The sequence below is a fragment of the Callorhinchus milii genome, unplaced genomic scaffold, assembly GCF_018977255.1.
Source record: "Callorhinchus milii isolate IMCB2004 unplaced genomic scaffold, IMCB_Cmil_1.0 Scaffold1, whole genome shotgun sequence".
In the NCBI taxonomy this organism is placed as follows: Eukaryota; Metazoa; Chordata; class Chondrichthyes; order Chimaeriformes; family Callorhinchidae; genus Callorhinchus; species Callorhinchus milii.
This window is the reverse complement of record NW_024704742.1, coordinates 87,174,063-87,194,463: the sequence shown is the minus strand read 5'-3', so window position 1 is coordinate 87,194,463 and position 20,401 is coordinate 87,174,063. Positions and strand designations below refer to the sequence as shown.

At 42.5% G+C, this 20,401-nt stretch overlaps 1 protein-coding gene across 1 annotated transcript in view; it reads left to right on the top strand.

Annotated features, from left to right (window-relative positions):
* pgm5 (phosphoglucomutase 5) overlaps positions 1–20,401 on the top strand; it is a 119,529-nt gene that overhangs the window by 18,695 nt on the left and 80,433 nt on the right. Inside the window, exons 2-6 of the mRNA XM_007892643.2 lie at positions 3,339–3,501; positions 5,123–5,269; positions 12,487–12,612; positions 13,143–13,333; positions 19,379–19,533. Coding sequence (XP_007890834.1) covers positions 3,339–3,501; positions 5,123–5,269; positions 12,487–12,612; positions 13,143–13,333; positions 19,379–19,533 — 782 coding nt within the window. The remainder of the gene's footprint in view (positions 1–3,338; positions 3,502–5,122; positions 5,270–12,486; positions 12,613–13,142; positions 13,334–19,378; positions 19,534–20,401) is intronic.

The window sequence follows — 20,401 nt, the reverse complement described above, 5'->3', positions numbered from 1 at the left end:
AGGAAGACAAAGTAATCTTATAATAAATAATTCTTGCATTTGATATAGCGCCTTATCACATTGTTGAGACGTCTCAAAGCTTCACAGAATATATTGTATAGTGAACTGTGCATTTTGCACACAGCGGTGTCCCACAGAGTCTTGGATTCAGTGACCAAATTATTATTATTTTGAAGGGAATCTTAACATCACAAGCATAAGGTGAATTTTGGGCCTTGGGACATTGAAACAGTTATTTAATACAGTCTCTGTTCACAATAAAATGCCATCCTCTTGACATCAGATTGGCTGGGCATAAAATCAGCATAGCAACAAGGGGTTTGCATTTAAAGTTTACATTTAAATTTAAGACAAATTTACTGTTGTTTTCTGTCCACAAAAAAACAAAAAAGTGAATGAATGAAGCTGATAGTGTAATTGTGCCTGGAGTATGGGCTGAATCAGGCCAGAGGTGAACACAAATTCTTCAGGATCACATTCGCTTCACATCTTGGTGTAAATGTAGCCGGTGATTGCTGTTGTGGGTCACAAGCGAATTAGCGTAATGATCCCAGCTTAATATCCAATGGACTTGAGCCAGCATCACTGAATTGCATAGAACTTGACAGCTTCATGGCTGCACAGTTCAGAGATGCCAAGTGATCCTCAAGATGAGGGTTATGTCCTCATCTCACTGTCAGAATGTACTGTTGCTTATTATAACATGAATAATCTCTTGATGCAAGCAAGTATAGAGCCTCAAAAAGTAATTGCTTGCAGTGTCATCTGGTCTGTCAGAGAGGAATGAGGTAGAGTTTAGTTTGCTTTACTTTGCAATGTGTCATGGTTTACTAATGCAAGCAATTCAGTGGGTGTTTTTTTTTGCATGTGGGGATGTATGGATTGGACAAGGCAGTTAGAGTATGGGAATATGATCCTCGCCTGTCAAAACCTAAGTATTATTTTAGAGTTCAGGAAATGTAACTGTATCTGAGGTGGTTTCAGTGAGGAGGAGGAGAAGGAATATGGGGAAGAGGGGGCACCGCTCAATGTCTCTCCATTTACAAACTTAGTTTGTACCTCTGTTGTATCGCTTAAAAGTTTTTAAAATAAAACTCAGTTGGATTTTCAAAGCAGCAGGAAGCAGATTGGGAATTGATAGAGATCAGCTGCTGATCCATGCTGTGCTGCTCGGGTCTTGCGCTCAGCAATGTTGTCGCCATGGTTATGCCATGGAGTCTCCAGTTGGGAGCCATTAAGGTTGATGAGCCGGCCTAAAGATCTATTGTCGAGGAGAAGAGGTCAAATGAAGTGAAGGTGGGACCTGCTGCAACTGATCTGAATGGGAAATTTCTCCTGGTGTCCTAGTCAATAAATTCCCGACATAAAATTGGTCACTCATGCCATGGCTGTTTGTGGAACAATGCTGTGTGCAACTGGCTGCTATGTTCATCCACAAAATATATAGGTAATTCACTTTACAGTATATCCTGTGAAGTGCTTTGGGACTTCTCAATGATGTGATAAGGTGCAATATCAAATGCAAGGATTTAATTAAATACATTAAGGTAATTAAAGTCCTAAATTTACCAAACCAGTCAGGAACCTAGGTGTCTTGTTCAACCCTCAACTGTCTTTTCTTCCCCACATCCAAGCCATGACCCACTCTGCCTTCCCTCACCTCCGTAACATTGCCTGACTCTGCCACTACCTCACCCCTCAGGCCACTGAAACTCTTGTTCATGCCTTCATCACCTCCAGGCTCGACTATGTAAACGCTCTGCTTGTCGGCCTTCCCAACTCCTCCCTCCACAGGCTGCAGATAATCCAGAACTCTGCAGCTCGTGTCCTCTCCTGCATCAAACTCTGTTAACCCCATCTCCCCCACTCTCACCCAACTCCATTGGCTCCCTATCCTTCAGAAGATCCAGTTCAAGATCCTGGTCCTCACAAAGCCCTCCATGGCCTCGCCCCACCCTACCTCTGCGACCTCCTAACCCCCTACCAACCCACCCGCTCCCTCCGCTCAGCCGGCTCTGGCCTGCTCCACATCCCCTGACGCACCCGCCCCACCATTGGCGGAGGAGCCTTAAGCCACTCTACCCCCAACCTCTGGAATTCCATCCCCCAATCACTATGCTTTGCCCCCTCCTTAGCTTCCTTCAAGTCCCGCCTCAAGACCCTCCTCTTCGACCATGCCATCGGACATCCCCCTTCCCCTCCCCTCCTTCTCAGGTCCTGATACCAGCTCGGGTTCCAAATGCTGTACACTGTCCAGTGCCTTGGGACGTCCTCCCGACGTGAAAGGCGCTATACAAATGTAATCTTGTTGTTGTAAATTCATAGACACACAAAAATGGTCCAATTCATCTATACATTATCATGGTAAAGAATCAGGATGAGAAGTTAAACCAAGGCCTTGTCTGCCTATTTAGGTGGATGTTAAAGATCTCATGGCTCTATTGAAAAATAGTAGGGAGTTTGTCCCAGTGATCTGGCCAACAATCCCCAGCTAAAACTGATCATTCACACCATGGCTGTTTGTGGGTCAACAACAACAACTTGGATTTATATAGCGCCCTCCATGCCGGACGGCGTCTCAGAGCGCTTCACAATAATGGATCCCAGGACCGAGAAAGGGGGAGGGGGAGGAAGGTGACCAAAGACGCGATCGAAAAGAAAGGTCTTCAGCAGAAACCTGAAAATGGGAAGGGAGGGAATGAGATGAAGGGAGTGAGGAAGGCAGTTCCAGAGCCTCGGGGCATAGTGGCTGAAGGCACGGCCGCCCAGGGTGGAGCGGAGGACTCGGGGAACAAGGAGGAGGCCAGACCCGGAGGAACAAAGGCAACGGGTACTGTTTTGAGGAGAGAGGTCAGAGAGGTAGGGGGGTGCAGAGGAGTGCAGGGACTTGAATACAACGGTGAGGATCTTGAAATCAATCCTCTCTGGGATAGGCAGCCAGTGCAGTCTGGCAAGGACTGGGATGATTGGGGAGCGGATTTTCGTGCGGGTGAGAATGTGGGTGGCAGAGTTTTGAATGATTTTCAGATTAGTTTCAGATTTGCTGTGGCATTCACCTGCGATGTACACAGTCACTAAACTTTTCAGAAAAACTCTGTGAAGCACTTTGAAACGTTTCAAAATCATAAACCAACATAACAAATGCAAAGATTATTCTTATTATTATAATAATAAAACAAACTCTCACGAGGCTAATCACTATGTGTGTTGTATTTACTATATAGTGTAAAATCTCCAGTCCATTCAGCAGGTGATGGATTCGATGTATTGGTCTATATTTGCAAATTAAAAGCCCTTCCTGCGAGTCATGCATCCAAGAATAATGTTATGTTATTCAGATTGGGCGCCTGGTGATCGGTCAGCATGGGATTCTCTCCACTCCTGCTGTGTCGTGCATCATCAGAAAGATCAAGGCAATCGGTGGAATTGTTCTTACGGCCAGTCACAATCCTGGTGGACCAGATGGGGACTTTGGAGTTAAGTTCAATGTGGCCAATGGAGGTGAGTGTCTTCTGTTACAGTCATTCATTCATTAAAAGGTGTAATTCAATAGCTGGGGAAACATACTGGAATAATAACTGATGAAGCATCTTCTTTTTTCCTGTAAATCAGGGTTTATTAGTCGCCCACTGACATGTAATACACTTTAGACACATGTGGACACTAATAAAGCTGTGAATGGATAAGAAACAAGGTTCAAGCTTGCAAAGGTCAATTTCAGGATAAACCAGGAAGTATTTCTTTACACAGAGGGTAATTAATGATTAGAACAGGTTACCAGGAAGAGTAATTGAGACCAGGACAACAGACTCATTCAAAAAAACAGCTCAACAGTATGATGGGAGAATGATAAGGGTGAGCCTTCTGAAAGGACGAGACCAGATGGACCGAAGGGCCTTCTTCGTCTAATCTAATCTTGTGATCTGACGGTTATTTTTTAAACCAATCATAGAAAAATGAAAACATTGTTTTCTATTGTGAGCCCAACAACAGGATTTCCTTGTTGATGGAGATTACTGTCACAGGAAGATCTTTTAATATACAAATGGACATTAATGGCCCTGTGGGGATTGAGTTACAAGGCAACAATTCTATTCAGGGATTCAGATTACAGCAAATGGTTACCTTCAAATCATTTACCAGGGTGCTATGGATCACATCAATAGTGATATTTATTCATTTCATGACTTTATAGTTATTGTGCATATGATATTCCAGGTATCTGCTATAAACCTTGATTCAGGAATGCTACACTACCAGTTACTGTAACTGGGACTGTGGACCACCTAAACCAGACACACACAAAGGCACTCAGGAAAAAAAAACTCAGAAAACTCGCTCGTTCTTTTAAAAAAATCAGCTTTCAAATTGAGACTAAATGTAAGAATTTTTCACAATCTTACGTTTCTTTACGATCTTAAGTTTTAAGACAAAATGGTTTGACAGCATAAGACAAGGCAGAATTTTGCACCCGTAATCTCCAGGAAATTAAAATATATTATTTTCATTAGAATTATTTTCTGTTTCCAGGAAAATCATTTTTGAGAAAGATTAACACTGTACAGAATTTAATTGAAACATACATTTCCTTTTTTAAAAATCTTTTAACAAACAAATGACTTACAAGAGATAGTGGTGACAAATGGATGTTTCAAATGGATACAATGTTTGTCAAGAAACATTGCATTGTTTACTGCAATATTATCAGATTGGGCCTGAAACTGAACATGTGAAGGGAGAGGGCTCATAATACACTGTATCCTGCCAAACACTGTTTCACTGATTTTCTCATTTAAAAGTTAAGGAAAGTTCCCATTATCTTGCTTGAAAATGATAAAGAAAATGATCTCAGGAACGAACATTTGACTCCTGCAGGAAGGAGCTTTTAATGTTTTAATAAGAAGTCAGATGACATAGCCAAGTCAGAGCTCCCCACAAAGCTGGGCTACGAACGTGGGAAGGAAGGAAATATTTGCTTAGTAGTAAGCAAATCACAAACAGTGGATTGATTCATACATTGTTTGTTTGCAAAATGTGCATTGTGAAACACTTCAGGGTTTCATTTGGAGCTTGCAGGTTTCGTGTCATCTTTTACCATTTGTACTTTTCTCTTTAACAAAAGGCCCGGCTCCCGAAACCGTGACTGAGAAGATCTACCAGATCAGTAAAACTATAGAAGAGTACGCCATCTGTCCTGATCTGAGAATAGACCTCTCCCGACTGGGAAGACAAGAATTTGATCTGGAGAACAAGTTCAAACCGTTTCGAGGTGTGTCACCGAATTGTACACAGCTGCATAAGTAACTCCAGCCCTGAACAGGGCAGACCTCTCTGTGCATGTGTAAGGAGCCAGGAATTCACCAAATGTTTCCAAACTTTCAGTTTCAAAAGGGATTGAATCACTCCCTCTGCTTTTCCATCTGAAATCTTGGAAATTGCTTCTTCAGATATAAGTCAGTGCTTTCTGCATTTAGATTCTGCAGTGAAATAAAAACAATAACTTACATTTATACAGCGCCCTTCACACAAAGAAGCATCCTAGAGCTCTTAGAGCACTTTACCCAGGAATTGCTGAATGCTAAAGGTAGTGTGTTTAGAATATAAAAGATGGGAAAAGAAACAAAAACTTCCAGTTTTTTTTACAGTAAAGCTAATTTTGAAAGGTTGAAAAATTGTGCTCTCACAACACATCACTCATCATCCATAGTTTGGGTTCATTGGAATATGTTGTAGGATGCAATCCCACACTTGAATTCAGTGTGTCACCGATGGTGGGTTGGGCTGGGTGGAGGACTGGATATGATGAATATGTGAATGAGGATTTCGGTGGCCTTAGAGGTGAGATAGTGGTGGAGCCGGGAGATGTTGTGGAGCTCTATCTGGAGCTTACCTCTTTAAAGGGAGATGAGCTGTAGTCAGATGGCCACCTCCGCCTCCCTTTCTCTTCTCAGTGCGGTCTCTGTGCCAACTTCAAAGATGGCTCCAACTGCGAAGACTCTAGTGGACCTCAGAGTCTGCATGGTGAGGTGATGGGGTGTGGGGAGAGGGAGGCTGCCATCTTTGATGCTGGCACGAAGGCTGCACTTGTCTTAAAGGGATCTGACCACTCAGCCCACCACCCACCCCAGAAAATTTCCCCCCCACTGTCTATGGCAGACACCCAAATTCACAGCAGAACTTTACTCTGAAAGTTAAATCCATCCAGATTTCAAAATGCAAACAGATTTAAGTTTGCAAAAACAAAGCAATATTCTTTGGTTTTCAAACCAAATCTAAATATTTTGAGCAGCTGTAGGGCCCCTGACAACATTTACACAGTCTTTTGTTTTAAGGTAATTAATTTCAATCATGTGTTATGAGGAAACAATACAGTTACGTTGAGGCTTAATGTAAGGCAGATGGTCGACATTGTTCAATATGGCTCTTTCATTTCTGTCAACTTGTCATTAGTTTCAGGCAAAACTGCAAGCTATACAGTTTTAGCTGGTCAGACTCCAGCAGTTCTCCAACACACACTCTGGGGTCCCCAAGCTGTGGCTCCCGCGAGCCTGCAGCTAATATTTTCCAGAATTAGTTAAGCAGGGTGCGTCTCTCCAGCGAGAGAGTGTGCATTCCATTCCAGACACAGAGAAATTTGCATGTGGAGGTGGCATACATATGTAGAGCTCTGTCTGGATCGGATACAGTCTAAATGAGACTGAGAGTTATTCATACATATGCCACTTCCACAAGTCAGCTTGGTTTAGTTGGTAGCCACCCTCCCACTCTCGATCCCTCTAATCTCTCACTCTACTGTCCCATCCCCAACTTACCCTTCTTTGCCAAAGTCCTGGAACGCAATGTTAGATCAACTTCGGTCACACCTCTCCCGCCACTCCCTCCTCGAGCCCCTGCAGTCTGATTTTTGCCCTGTCCACAGCACAGAGACAGCACTTGTCAAAGTCACAGATGATATCCTCTCTATCTGTGACCAGGGCTCCCTCTGCCTCCTTGTCTTCCTGGATCTCTCTGCCGCGTTTGACACAGTCGACCACGCCATCCTCCTCCATCAGCTCTCCTCCCTCATCCACCTTAGTGGGACCGCACTCACATGGTTCGAATACTACTTAACCAACCGCCTCCATTTCACCTCAGCAAATGGTTTCTCTTCCCGCTCCCACCTGGTCATCTGCAGGGTACCCCAGGGCTTCATCCTTGGCCCTCTTCTTTTCCTTATCTATATGCTCCCTCTGGGCGATGTCATCCACAGACACAGGGTAAACTTCCACATGTATGACGATGACACACAAATCTACTTTGCTTCCTCCAGTACCAACTCCAGGTCCGCAAATGTTCTATCAGCTTGTCTGGCAAACATCAGGGGCTGGATGAATGTAAACTTCCTACAGCTGAATATGGACAAGACGGAAGCCAAACTTCTTGGCTTCTGTCAATGTCTTCACTCCTGTAGATCTAAACTCCTCAACCTCCCTAGGCTCTCCCTCAGATTCACCGAACCCAGTGCGCAAACTAGGCGTCCAGTTCGACCCCCACCTGTCCTTCCTTGCCCATATCTGATCCCTGATCAGGACCGCTTTCTTCCACCTCCGCCACATTGCCCATTTCCGACTGTACCTTACCCCAAATGCTGCTGAAACCTTTGTGCATGCATTTGTCACCTCCCGCTTGGATTACTCCAATGCACTTCTGGCCGGTCACCCCAGCTCCACTATTCACAAGATCCAGCTCATTCATAACTCTGCTGCCCACATACTGACATGGACCAAAATCTGTACCCACATCCCATCAGTTCTGGCCAGGCTCCACTGGCTCTCCATCACCGAACGGATCGACTTCAAGATCCTCACTCTCGTGTTCAAATCCATTCACTCCCTGGCACCTCCCGACCTCTCCGACCTCCTCACTCCCCAATCCACCACCCGGCACCTCTGCTTAATTGGCACCAGCCTCCTGCTCGTCCCTCGCACCCTACTCCCCACCATTGGAGGTTGTGCTTTCAGCTCCTACTCCCCAAACACTGGAACACTCTCACTTAATCCCTCCGCCTTGCCCCCTCTCTCCCCTCTTTCAAGTCCCACCTGAAAACTTTCCTGTTTGACCGTGCTTACGGCCACCTTCCCCCTCCCCTGGCTCGGAGTCAGGCTCCGCCACTGTTAAGCCCTCAGAGACGCTGACACAATGCTCTAGGTAGAGGAAGGGATATATGAAATAAAAACAGAAGTCGTTGGGATCATGCAGCAGGTCAGGCAGCATCTATAGAGAGAGAAAAGTGAGTTAACATTTTCAGTCGATGGCCTTTCATCAGAACTCAGGATCACTATATAAGTGCAAGTTGCTGTTGCTGTAGCCCTTGCCTTTGGTTCAAGCCCCACAACAGGAATTTTGAGCTGACATAGCTTTGCTGGCACTCCAGTGCAGTGCTGGGGGATGGTTGCATTTTTGGAGCTCTGTCTTTTGAAGGAGACATTCCACCTACCTGTTCAGGTAGAAGTTAAAAATCATGGTTTTATTAGGAAGTAGAGGGGAATTTCTCTCAGCCAACAATTCCCAATTGTGGGACATTACTGTGCATTAATTGGTGCCGTGTTCACCTACAAAATACACAGTAAAATGCTGTGAAGTGCTTTGAGTTATATCAATGACATAAGGTGTTACATTATATCAAATCCAAGTATTATTATTTATTTACTTATTTATAAACATCAGATGGTAAGATTGATAGTAATTTGAAAAGAATAGTATTTGTGCCTTTTTATACAAAGCAGTGGCACACAGATTGAGTTCCATTAAAATAATTAAAATAATTCCTCTGTAAGTTTTATTAATTATTAAATTATCCTGGCTGGCTTGATCAAGGAACAAGATAGTAGATCGCTTTTCCTTTCCAGTTTTTTCCAAATTTCTCTCCTTCCCCTTCTCTCCTGAAGGTTTTTTGCTTCCTCTGGGCTACAGTTACACAGGCACCAATTACCCTTGGCATCTCAGGCGAAGGGGAATTATTTATTTATTTATTTATAAAAGAGTATGTTGACCACGGGAGGAGGGATGAAACAAGACAGGCCAGCAATACAGCCAACCCAATCCTGTCCTTACCAATGAACCACAACACAAAATCAAAAGCAGGAATCCTGGTTGATTCCCCTGCCCCCACTTTAAACCAATTAAAGTCAATTAAAATGCTCCAAGTGGTTTGGCTGAGGTTATGTAGCTCAGCACGGACTATATGCTGCAGCTGTATAGCCCAATGTTTCCCCTATTCATAGAATCATCAGGGAGCTGATGTAAATAAAGCTATGAAAACAAGGCACTATATATAGGTGCATATATTATGAAATATAGAATGAGGAAAATAATGAAACGTGCTTGGTTAGATCGGTGTTCTTTTACCAAAGTAATGAAAAGCTTCATAGCTAGCTTGGTACTCACTTTGTGTTTCAGTTTTGAAGGTTAATAATAATGATAATAATCCTTACATTTGTTATAGAGCCTTTCACGTTGGGAGGACGTTTTGTGTGTAAACACAGCAGCTGTTTGCGCTAAATTCGGTCCCGACTTTTTTTTTACTTGTTCTAAATGCAATAATATGGGGAGTTTTTTTTAATAGGTTTCACAATGCTCTTGGTAGAGGAAGGGGTATATGAAATAAAAACAGAAGTCGCTGGGAATGCGTAGCAGGTCAGCGGCACCTATAGAGAGAGGAATGTGAGTTAATGTTTCAGGTCGATGGACTTCCATCAGAACTCAGGATATATGACTGGGCTCCTCATTGGGATAGATAACACTAGTTATTCCAATAATTTATTGGAATTTATTCCAATAATATTCATGTCAACCTCTATTCAAGTGCATAGTCTGAGCTAAAATAGGACGTTACAGCTGTGGAGATTCCCCTCTCTGGACATTAGCAAAATATTTACACCTGTAAAAGAAAGTGTCAGACTGAACCCAATTTACTATAGATACTATGAAGGGAATTGCATCCAATTTGTGACTCAGAATTATGCAATAATCTGTATCTGACACTTTTTTTGTGAAGAATACAGATACATTCCTAGTATATAATCTTGCTTAACAAAAATACAAAATCTCGCCTACAAAATACAGTCGCTGAACTTTACAGTAAATCCTGTGAAGCATTCTGAAACATCTCAAATGCATGATAAGATGCTTTATCAAATGCTCAGAGTATTATTGTTATACATTGTTCACTTCATGAAATTAAAGAAGGAAGTTGAAGCTTGTTCGGAGCTGGGGTTGGATCCTCTGAGGAGCACCCATTCAGACTCAGTCACTTGTTGAGACACAAGCCTCTCTGTGACAGCTGGACATGTTAGGCAGTATTGGTGCTGGGGTGGATGATAGCTGTTCCTATCCGTCTGTTCTCATTAAGGAATGATGTCAGTATAGGAGCCTTCCAGCTGTAAATGATGGATTAAACTAATATGTTAATTGCATTGCCAAGGAAATTTTTGAACGTGTGACAATGTGAGAGCCCCAATTTAGAGGCACTCTTCCCTTTTCATGATGAAGTGAACAAATTATAATAATAATAATGCATGCATTTGGTAAAACATCTTATCATGCTGTTGAGACATCTCAAAATGCTTCACAGGATTCACTGTAAAGTGTACGTTTTGTTTCTTTTGTATTTATATTCATCGAATCAATTTATATTCATCGAATCATTGAAATAATTGTTTTTCAATTTCTGATTCAACTGATTTTGATGAAAACACTCTGATCGCTTCATATCCAGACTCCAGGCCATTCATTGGAAGAATTTGCTATTGTTTCAGCAAGGTTGAATAATTGAAAGAATTATTTTAAAATGTAAAAAGCTGTTCTTTTCACAGTTTCACAATATTGCTGGATAATATCTTTTAATAATAATTATAATAATCCTTGTATTTGATATAGCACCTTATCATGTTGTTGGTAGGTTATTAGTGCCAAAAAGTGATCCACCAATCGACTTCAAACTGGGATCCTATTTAAGGCTAGGTAAACAGAGGCATGTGAAGTAAGGAAACCTGCCTAAAGTTTTGCTCCACCTGGGATTCGAACCCGGGTCCTAACCACTATACTATGGGACTCCACATTTTATTTGTTTCTCTGTACAGTTCTGACAACAATAAAGTTGCTCAAATAAGTGCTCTTAAAATCTATTGGGATATGGGGTAATTCTCCAGTCAGCTACACATTTATGGACCTTGGCAAGCGTGAGCGTGCACTGAGAAATCCCTTTTTATACTTGGTGTCACAATGGTCTGTCTGTAAATTCCTAACGAGAATTGGTGCCAATGGTGGAACATTTGTAGTATTCTTGTTGGTGTGCTGAGCTGTGAATCGTTTGAGAGAAATACTTGGACGTGGAAAGCTGCATTCGAATCACAGTGTAGGTTCCAAACGCTATGCACATCATCTTCTGCACAGTCCAATGCTGCATAAGCTACTGGCAACACTTGTTCATTGTCATTTCACTTACATTTGCTAAACATTTCCAAGTTAATATTTACTTCGCTCCAAATATGTTTAGCTATTCTAACATGAATGCAGAATCGTGGGCCATTCACACTGTGAATGCCAATAAGATTCAGATTGAGCATATTGGCCTGACAATATGTGGCACATTAAGAGCACAGTGGAATCCATACACTGTTACAGTATCTCTCTTTGCATTTCACTCCTTCTGCATTTCTCAATCATTACCATGTTTTCCCTGACACCCTAGTTCATTTTGAAGAAAAAAAAATCAATGTTTTGAATTTTTTTTCCCCCTTTTTTCGCAACACACCATGGACATTGGTGTGGGCTTTGAAATCCAGACTAAATGGAGATTCTAATAATTTCCCTTCTAATTTTGTCCTGAGCCTTTAAAATGATTGTGAGGCATGTGTCTCATGCCAGTCAATGGTCAGGAGTGAATGGTGCAATTCTTTCTGTGATATTCCTGCTTGGTACCAACTTGTTTACAGAAATTTCTAGTATGTCAATCAGAAACCCCGACAGTAGTGGATCTTATAAGTGTAATTAAAAGAAGTTTGCTTTATTATTGTCAGCACCTTGGGATGTCCTCTCAACATGAAAGGCGCTATACAAATGTAATTTTGTATTGTATTGCCATTTTGTCAGCTTGGCCCCAAGGAACTTGGAGCTCTCAGTTTAACACTTAAATGCAGACTTGGAGGTGTGCTTCAGAACTGTCGTTAAACCAAGGTGCTGCTTTCTTCCAGTGTCTTGTCCAATAATCTCTTATAGAAAATTGGTCACTCACTTCATGGCTGTTTTGAGACATTGTTCTGCGCAAAATTTACTGCCATGTCTACAGAAACTTTATAAAGTACTTTGAGACATTCTCATTGTTATAGATGCATTACCAAATGCAAGGCTTATTGTTAATAGTGAAGTGTTGATTGTATATTAATATCAGGGAGCAAGAAGGGAGTGCTTTACAACACTGATTATAATTCTCTTCTGTTTTTCCAGTTGAAATTGTGGACTCAGTGGAGGTCTACCTCAACATGCTTAGAACCATCTTTGACTTCACTGCAATTAAGGCATTGCTAACTGGACCCAATCAGCTCAAAATAAGGATCGACGCTATGCATGGAGGCAAGTTACAAGCATTGTGTGGAATTGAATGGTGATTGATCGTTTTCCATGGTTCCTCAAAAAAAACAACATTAAAACTAAATGTAAGAATTTTCCAAAATTTGGCCCAATCTTAATTTTTAAGACAATGGCCTTAACGCTAGGACTGTAAGAAATCTTGCACCTCTCAAGCCGTGTTTTTCAATGGCCAGTCCAATGACAGGTTGTGGTAATCTATAGAGATCTATACCAAAGATCTCTTTAGCTTGAGTGACCTGACGTGTTCTTTTACTAGTCCCTAGTATCAAAACAATTGAGTAACACTTCTCTGGTGGGCTCCAGCTCAATGGCACTGGTTAAAGGGTTGCAAGATCCCTTTGCCTCACATCTCCCCCCCCGCTAACCATTGTCTTTGTGAAGCTTTTCAACACGTTCCTCCACATGACAGGTATTGTATATGAGAAAGGCGCTGTATAAGTTGCTGTTCTTGGAAATCCATACTGTGCGGTAACAAACCAGCATCTCTCTAACGACTCTCTGTTTTTCCACAGTTATGGGTCCCTACGTGAGACGGATACTCTGCGATGAGTTAGGGGCACCTGCAAATTCAGCTGTAAATTGTGTTCCCCTTGAGGACTTTGGGGGACAGCATCCAGACCCCAATCTCACGTATGCTTCCTCTCTGCTAGATGCCATGAAAGGAGGAGAGTTTGGGTTTGGGGCAGCTTTCGATGGAGATGGGGTACGATTGTATTTTAATTCTTTATCATTTTTATAGTTCTTGCTGGCAGATAACCCCATAAAGTGTATGGTTATTCCTTGTGTCCTGAATTTGACCCTGGATGCTTGTAAGAGTAGACGTTCTCTCTAACATTGTCTCTGGAAGGCATTAAAACCTGTTTATGGTGATAAGTGCAAGTGGGATTCACCCTCCGATCTCACCTCCATTTATCACTGTCAACTGCAGGAATTCCAAATGATCACCAAGTGCTAGGTCACGTGTAAAGGACCTAAAAATAAGACACGAAGGACAGAAGTTCCACTCGCTTTAGCCTGTAAGACCACTTTGTCTTGAAATTAAAGATTACTCAAAATTGTGGAAAATTGTCAAGTCATTTTAATTTGGAAGTCATTTCTTTTTAATAAGTACAGTAAATCGACTTCTGGAGTCAGACTGAATTTGAGAATTTTCCAGAATTTGGCACAATGTTTCAATTTTAAGACAAAATAGACTTACAAGCTGTAAATTAGTGTAAATTCAGTCATATAAACAGTGGAAATTGGCAGCAGAATTCTGCATGTTTTCTCCTTTTCACTGCTTGACGGCAGATGAAGTCTTAACAGTTGAGTGACCATGAAATGCATGCACATACAGTGGAGCTGCAAAAAAAGGTAAGGTGGTGATAACTCTGGTACCTTATGCCTCACAAAATAAACTGGGCTTTCTGCAGGAAACTGTCTGTTAGTCTTGTCATCCTGCTATACTTCACCTCCGACCTGTCATCAGAGATATGAATTAGCATGACATGCAGAAATTTCTGTGCTGTAAAGATAGTTTATGCTATGACACACTTACTCTGGAAAAAGATAATTATCACTTTTTCTGGGAGCATTTTTCAAGAGTAATAACTGTTAATTCACCAAGTCTAGATAAAGTATTGCATGGGAATTTCTATGTGTACGTGGCACGCCTAGAACTCTCATCCAGGATATGCAGTTCTGACAAGTAGGAAATTAGCTTAATCGAGCTTGGATGTGATGAATGTGCCGATGAAGAAACCTTAACTTATGTGAAATAGGTTCACTCATCCACCAGGTGTGGACATTTACTTGGTAAATGTAAATTATGGTACTGAGCACCAGCATAAACAAAATAATAAATGAGGTGGATTACTTTTTATATATTGTTTAAGAAATGATAAATAGCATATTAGGAAAAAGCGGTCATGCTGGGTTTGACTAGCAGGTAACGTATTCAAATACAGTTAGAGTTCGGTCATTGACTGAGCTGATTTAAATGAATGTGACTGCCCTGAACCTTGTGACAAGTTCCTATTCCCGAGCAGCACACAGTCCACCTGATGCTCGAGTGGTTAATGTGGAAGTTGCAGTGATTGGTTTTCCATTGCGTGACATGACTGCTGTGGTCAGTTTCTGACCACGCGGGTGTGGAAATTGTGAATCCTTCAAAACATCCAATGGTTCGAAATGAGTGTCAGTGTTTATTATGTGAATTTGGTTATAGTATAGTTGTGCAGATGGTCCATTCTCTTTCTGTGCATTGGCTGGTTTTCACAAAAATGGATGACTTCTGGGTCATTAGGTCGCTGCTAACCATCACTTGGCACCCAGCAAAACAAGAGCTGATGTTGGTAGTGACCTGGAAGTTGACCATTTTAGCTTCTCGGACTTAATATAAAACTTCCAGTTCATCAGGTCTCTGATGAACTGGAAGTAGGCACAGCAAACAGAAACAGATGTTGGCAGTGACCTGAGAGTCATCAATTTTTCTTTCAGCGTAGGACGTGAGCTGGCATATGTATTAAAACTGGCTATTGTGTCTTATTATAAGATGTTATGGCTTTCAACCAGCACATAGTACTGTGGCTCCATGATACAATCAATATTTGTCACCTCAAATGTAGCCAGATGTATGAGAGCCCCTTGCCCCCCCCCCCCCCACCTCAACCACCCACACACACATACCAATTTCAGTGGTGTCATCCATGGAGCTGCTCCACAGCACTGTACTTGTGCTATTAATAACTATTGGCTAGCAAAATACTGGTTACTCTGAGGTTTTTGCTCATTAAAAAGTCATTGTCTCGGAGAGTTGGATGTCCAATGCTTCAGGGACATGCTGAATGTTGGACATATCTGTCAACTGTCTGCACCGTCCATTAACATGAGCCTTTTGTGGGATTCACATACTTTTTATGCTGGAGCCACTGAACCGTGGGTCAGCTGAGAATTCACAAAAGAAAACCCACTCCACATGTGTTGCTCAGGCGGAAGAGTTAGCCTCTGGATATTCCAATAGCAGCGGCTTTGATTGAGCAATGCAACAAGTGAATTGTGCTCGTAATTCCTCCTGCACTGTGGAGTTGCTGAACACCATGCTATACTGCAGAAGAGGCTCCTTTCTACAGGTTCCTTTCCACAGAGACTGAGGGGAAATCAGAGGAGGAGTTGTTCCTTGCCTGCTCTCATGCACTGACTCAGAGCAGCGCTGGCAGAGGCTTACTGAGGCTTACAGAGGGTCACTGTTCACCCACGGCCATCGTGGTTTCCAGATTTTTTGGAGTCCTGTATAGGTTTGGTTGGAGCACTCACCTCGCAAGAAGAGGACCTGGGTTCGATTTCCGGGCAGGGCAAAACCTCAGTTTCTTTATTCCACATGCCGCTGTTTACCCAGCAGTAAGTAGGAACCTAGAAACATAGAAATTAGGAGCAGGAGTAGGCCATTCGGCCCCTTGAGTCTGCCCCGCCATTCAAAAGCCATTCAAAAGATCATGACTGATCTTCTAATCTAACTCCATCTGCCCGCCTTATCCCCATATCCCTTAATCCTTCTATTCTTTAGAAATCTATCAATCTCAGTCTTGAATATGTTCAAGGACTGAGCATCTACAGCCTTCTGCGGTAGAGAATTCCATAAATTCACTACCCTCTGAGTGAAGAAGTGTTTCCTCAACTCTGTTTGAAAGGGCTGATCCTTAATCTTAAGACTGTGACCCATAGTTATAGATTCTCCTACCAGGGGAAACAGTCTCACACTGTCTACTCTGTCAAGCCCCATAAGAATCTTATAGGTGTCTATAAGATCACCCCTAATTCGTTTATATTCTAGAGAATATAGGCCTAGTTTACTCAACCTGTCCTCATAGGTCAACCCCCTCATCCCAGGAACTTACCTAGTAAATCTACGCTGCACCCCCTCTAAGGCGAGTATGTTCTTTCTTAAATAAGGAGACCAAAACTGCACACAATATTCTAGGTACGGTCTCACCAAGGTCCTATACAGTTGCAGCAAGACTTCTCTACTCTTGTATTCTAACCCTTTTGCAATAAATGCCAACATGCCATTAGCCTTCCTAGTTGCTTGCTGTGCTAGCATACTAACTTTTTGTGACAAAGACGCCCAAATCCCTCTGAACACTAACACTATCTAGTCTCTTCCCCTCTAGAAAATAATCTGCTTTTCTGTTTTTACTACCTAGGTGAATAACTTCACACTTCCCCACATTATATTTCATCTGCCACCTTCTTGCCCACTCACCTTGCCTATCTATATCCCTTTGCAATCTTTTTGGTCATCCTCAGAGCTTACTCTCCCACCTAGCTTAGTATCATTTGGCAATTTAGATATTTTAAGTTTTATGTCCTCGTCTAGATCACTGATATAGATTGTAAATAGTTGAGGCTCAAGCACTGATCCTTGTGGCACTCCACTAGTCACATCTTGCCAATCTGAGAAGGACCCGTTTATCCCTACTCACTGTTTTCCTCCCGTTAGCCACTCTTCGATCCATGCTAATATATTGCCTTTAATTCCATGGGCCTTAATCTTGTGTAGTAGCCTTTTATGTGGCACCTTGTCGAATACCTTCTGAAAATCTAAATACACTACATCTACTGATTCACCCCTATCTAACCTGCTAGTTACATTCTCAAAAAACTCTAAACGATTTGTTACGGATGATTTCCCTGTTGTAAAGCCATGTTGGCTCGGCCTAATCATGTTATGGTCTTCTAAGTACCTCACTACAACGTCCCTAATTAAGGATTCTAGAATTTTCCCTACCACCGATGTCAGACTGACTGGTCCATAGTTCCCCATCTTCTCTCTCCCCATCCTTCTTTAATAGTGGTGTTACATTTGCAATCTTCCAATCACTGAGAACCGTTCCAGAATCCAGAGAATTTAGGAAGATCAAAAACAAGGCATCCACTATCTCAGCAGCCACCTCTTTTAAAACCCTAGGATGCAGGCCATCAGGTTCATGGGATTTGTCATTTTTCAATCCCAACTGTTTCCCTTGTACTAATTCTTTACTGATGTTAATTTCCCTAATTTGTTCACTAACATTAGCTTCTTGGTTCCCCTCTATTTTTGGTAAGTTTTCAGTGTTTTCTAACGTGAAGACAGAAGCAAATTATTTGTTTAATGACTCTGCCATATCTTTATCCCCCATTATAATTCATCCTGTCTCTGCCTGTAATGGATCCACATTCACTTTTGATAGTCTCTTCCTCTTTATGTATTTGTAAAAACTCTTGCAGTCTGTCTTTATGTTCCTAGATAGTTTGCCCTCATAATCCATTTTCTCCCTCCTAATCAGTTTCCTTGTTGGTCTCTGAAGCCCTCCCAATCCTTGGGTTTACTGCTCTTTTTGGCAGTATTATAGATCTCTTTTAATTTTATACTTTCCCTAACTGCCCCAGTTAGCCATAGTTGAACCACTTTTCCCATGGTATTTTTATTCCTCAAGGGAATATGTGATCGCTGGGAATTATGTAGTATATGTTTAAAGGTTTGTCATTGCTGGTCTACTGTTATATCCTTTAATCTAATTCCCCAGTCTATTTTAGCTAAATCCTCTCTCACACCTGCAAAGTTGACGCTAGTTAAATTTAAGACCCTTGCTTCGGACTTAACTACATCGCTCTCTAACTTAATGCTAAATTCCATCATGTTATGGTCACTCTGCCCTAGAGGAGCCTTAACTTCTAGATTGCTGATTAGCCCTATTTCATTACATAAAACAAGATCTAGGATCGCCTGTTCCCTGGTTGGTTCCTCAGCAAACTGATCTAGAAAACTATCTCTAATGCGTTCTATAAACTCCTCCTCTAACTTACTTTTGCCAATTTAGTTTCCCAATCTATATGAAGATTAAAATCACCCACTATTAGTGGTTGTTAGTCGATTAGTGGATCATTTTCTGGGGGTCATAATCCCTTAGAAAAATTTAAGTCATTAAATTTGGACGCTCAATCCACAACTGTTTGTGGGACACTACTGTACGCGATTGGCTGCCGTGTTTCGCCCCCAAAATATACAGTCAATTCACTTTACATTATATTCTATGAAGTGCTTTGAGACATCTCGATAATGTGATAAGCCGTCATATCAAATGCAAGGATTAATCTTCTATGCTAACAAAACGGTAATGTATGTCTGCACTTCAAGAAGGATCTCTATATCTAATTGACATAGTGACATGATTCATACCTCATCAGAAAGGTCTTGCAGTTGCGAGTGACATGGGCATATTTATTTTTGGGATATCTCATATCGCTCATGAGATATTTTCAGTTTTGCGTTTTTTGCTGCAGTTACACCTGGTGGCTGCCAAGTCAAAGTGGCACTGTGGCATCACATGTCACAGAGCACCTATGTAAGTACGCGCATACTGCAGTTACATCTGGTGGCTATGCTGGCTGACCGTGGCGCTGTGGCATCCTGCGTCACAGATCACGCACGTAACCAAGTGGCGGGAACAGAATAAAGAGCACAGATGAAGCTAAGCCACAGCAACAACAACAAAATTACATTTTTAAAACGCCGAGCCCTCCCACTGAGTCCTCCCAAACGGAGTCCTCCCACATGAGTCTTCCCAGATGAGTGTAGATAAAGATGAAATGTTTGTCTGTGTGTCTGTCTGTGTCAATCTACATTCCATATTGGATCCTTTGGTTTCAAGCGTAACTGCAACAGGTACAGCTAGTATTATTATAATTGCTGATTGAGACTCTAATGGTAAAGGCACTCTGTTCTTATCAGGAACGCAACATGATCCTCGGCCAGAATGGATTCTTCGTCAACCCCTCGGACTCTCTTGCTGTGATTGCTGCCAACATCTTCTGTATTCCATACTTCCAGCACACAGGCGTCCGAGGATTCGCACGAAGCATGCCGACCAGCATGGCACTGGACAGGTATGGAAAAATAGATTACTCAGTCTTGGCAATGTCAGTAGTTTTTTTTAATGCAAGGAGCTGGCGGGTTTGGAGCATATGCAACTATTAAGAGCAGCAGTGATGTGTATATGTTTATGTGTGTGTGAGGGCAGGTGGATCACATCTAGACTGATTGACGTAATGATTAAGAAACCGACCGGCTGCTTTCTTGTTTAACAAAAACTTGAGTTTTTGTTATCATCCTCATCCACCTGCCTCCTGTCACCCACCACCACTCCCTCTCTGTCCCCCTCACCCTCCCCATCATCTGCTCCTACCACCACCCCCAACCTACATTACTTTCTCCCTATCTTTCCCTCCTCCCTCTCACCCACCATCACCTCCATGAAACCCACCACCTGCTGCCTCGATCTCCTCCCCACCACCTTGCTGGTCACCCAGCTCCCCCTCCTCTGCCCACGACTGGCTGACATCATCAATCAGTCCCTCTCCTCTGGATCACACCCTGCCCCCCTCAAAACTGCTGTCATCACCCGCCTCCTTAAAAATCTTCCCTAGATCCCTCAAACCCCAGCCACTACCGCCCCATTTCCAACTTGCCCTTCCTCGCAAAAGTCCTAGAACACATTGTTGGCAATCAACTTCGCACAGACCTCTCCTCCCACTCCCTCTTCGAACCCCTCCAGTCCGGTTTCCGCCCTGCCCACAGTACATAGACTGCGCTTGTGAAAGTCACAAACGACATCCTCTCTATCTGTGACCAGGGCTCCCTCTGCCTCCTTGTTCTCCTGGACCTCTCCGCTGCATTCAACACAGTTGATCACGCCATCCTCTTCCACCGCCTTTCCTCCGTCATCTATCTCAGTGGGACCGCACTCGCCTGGTT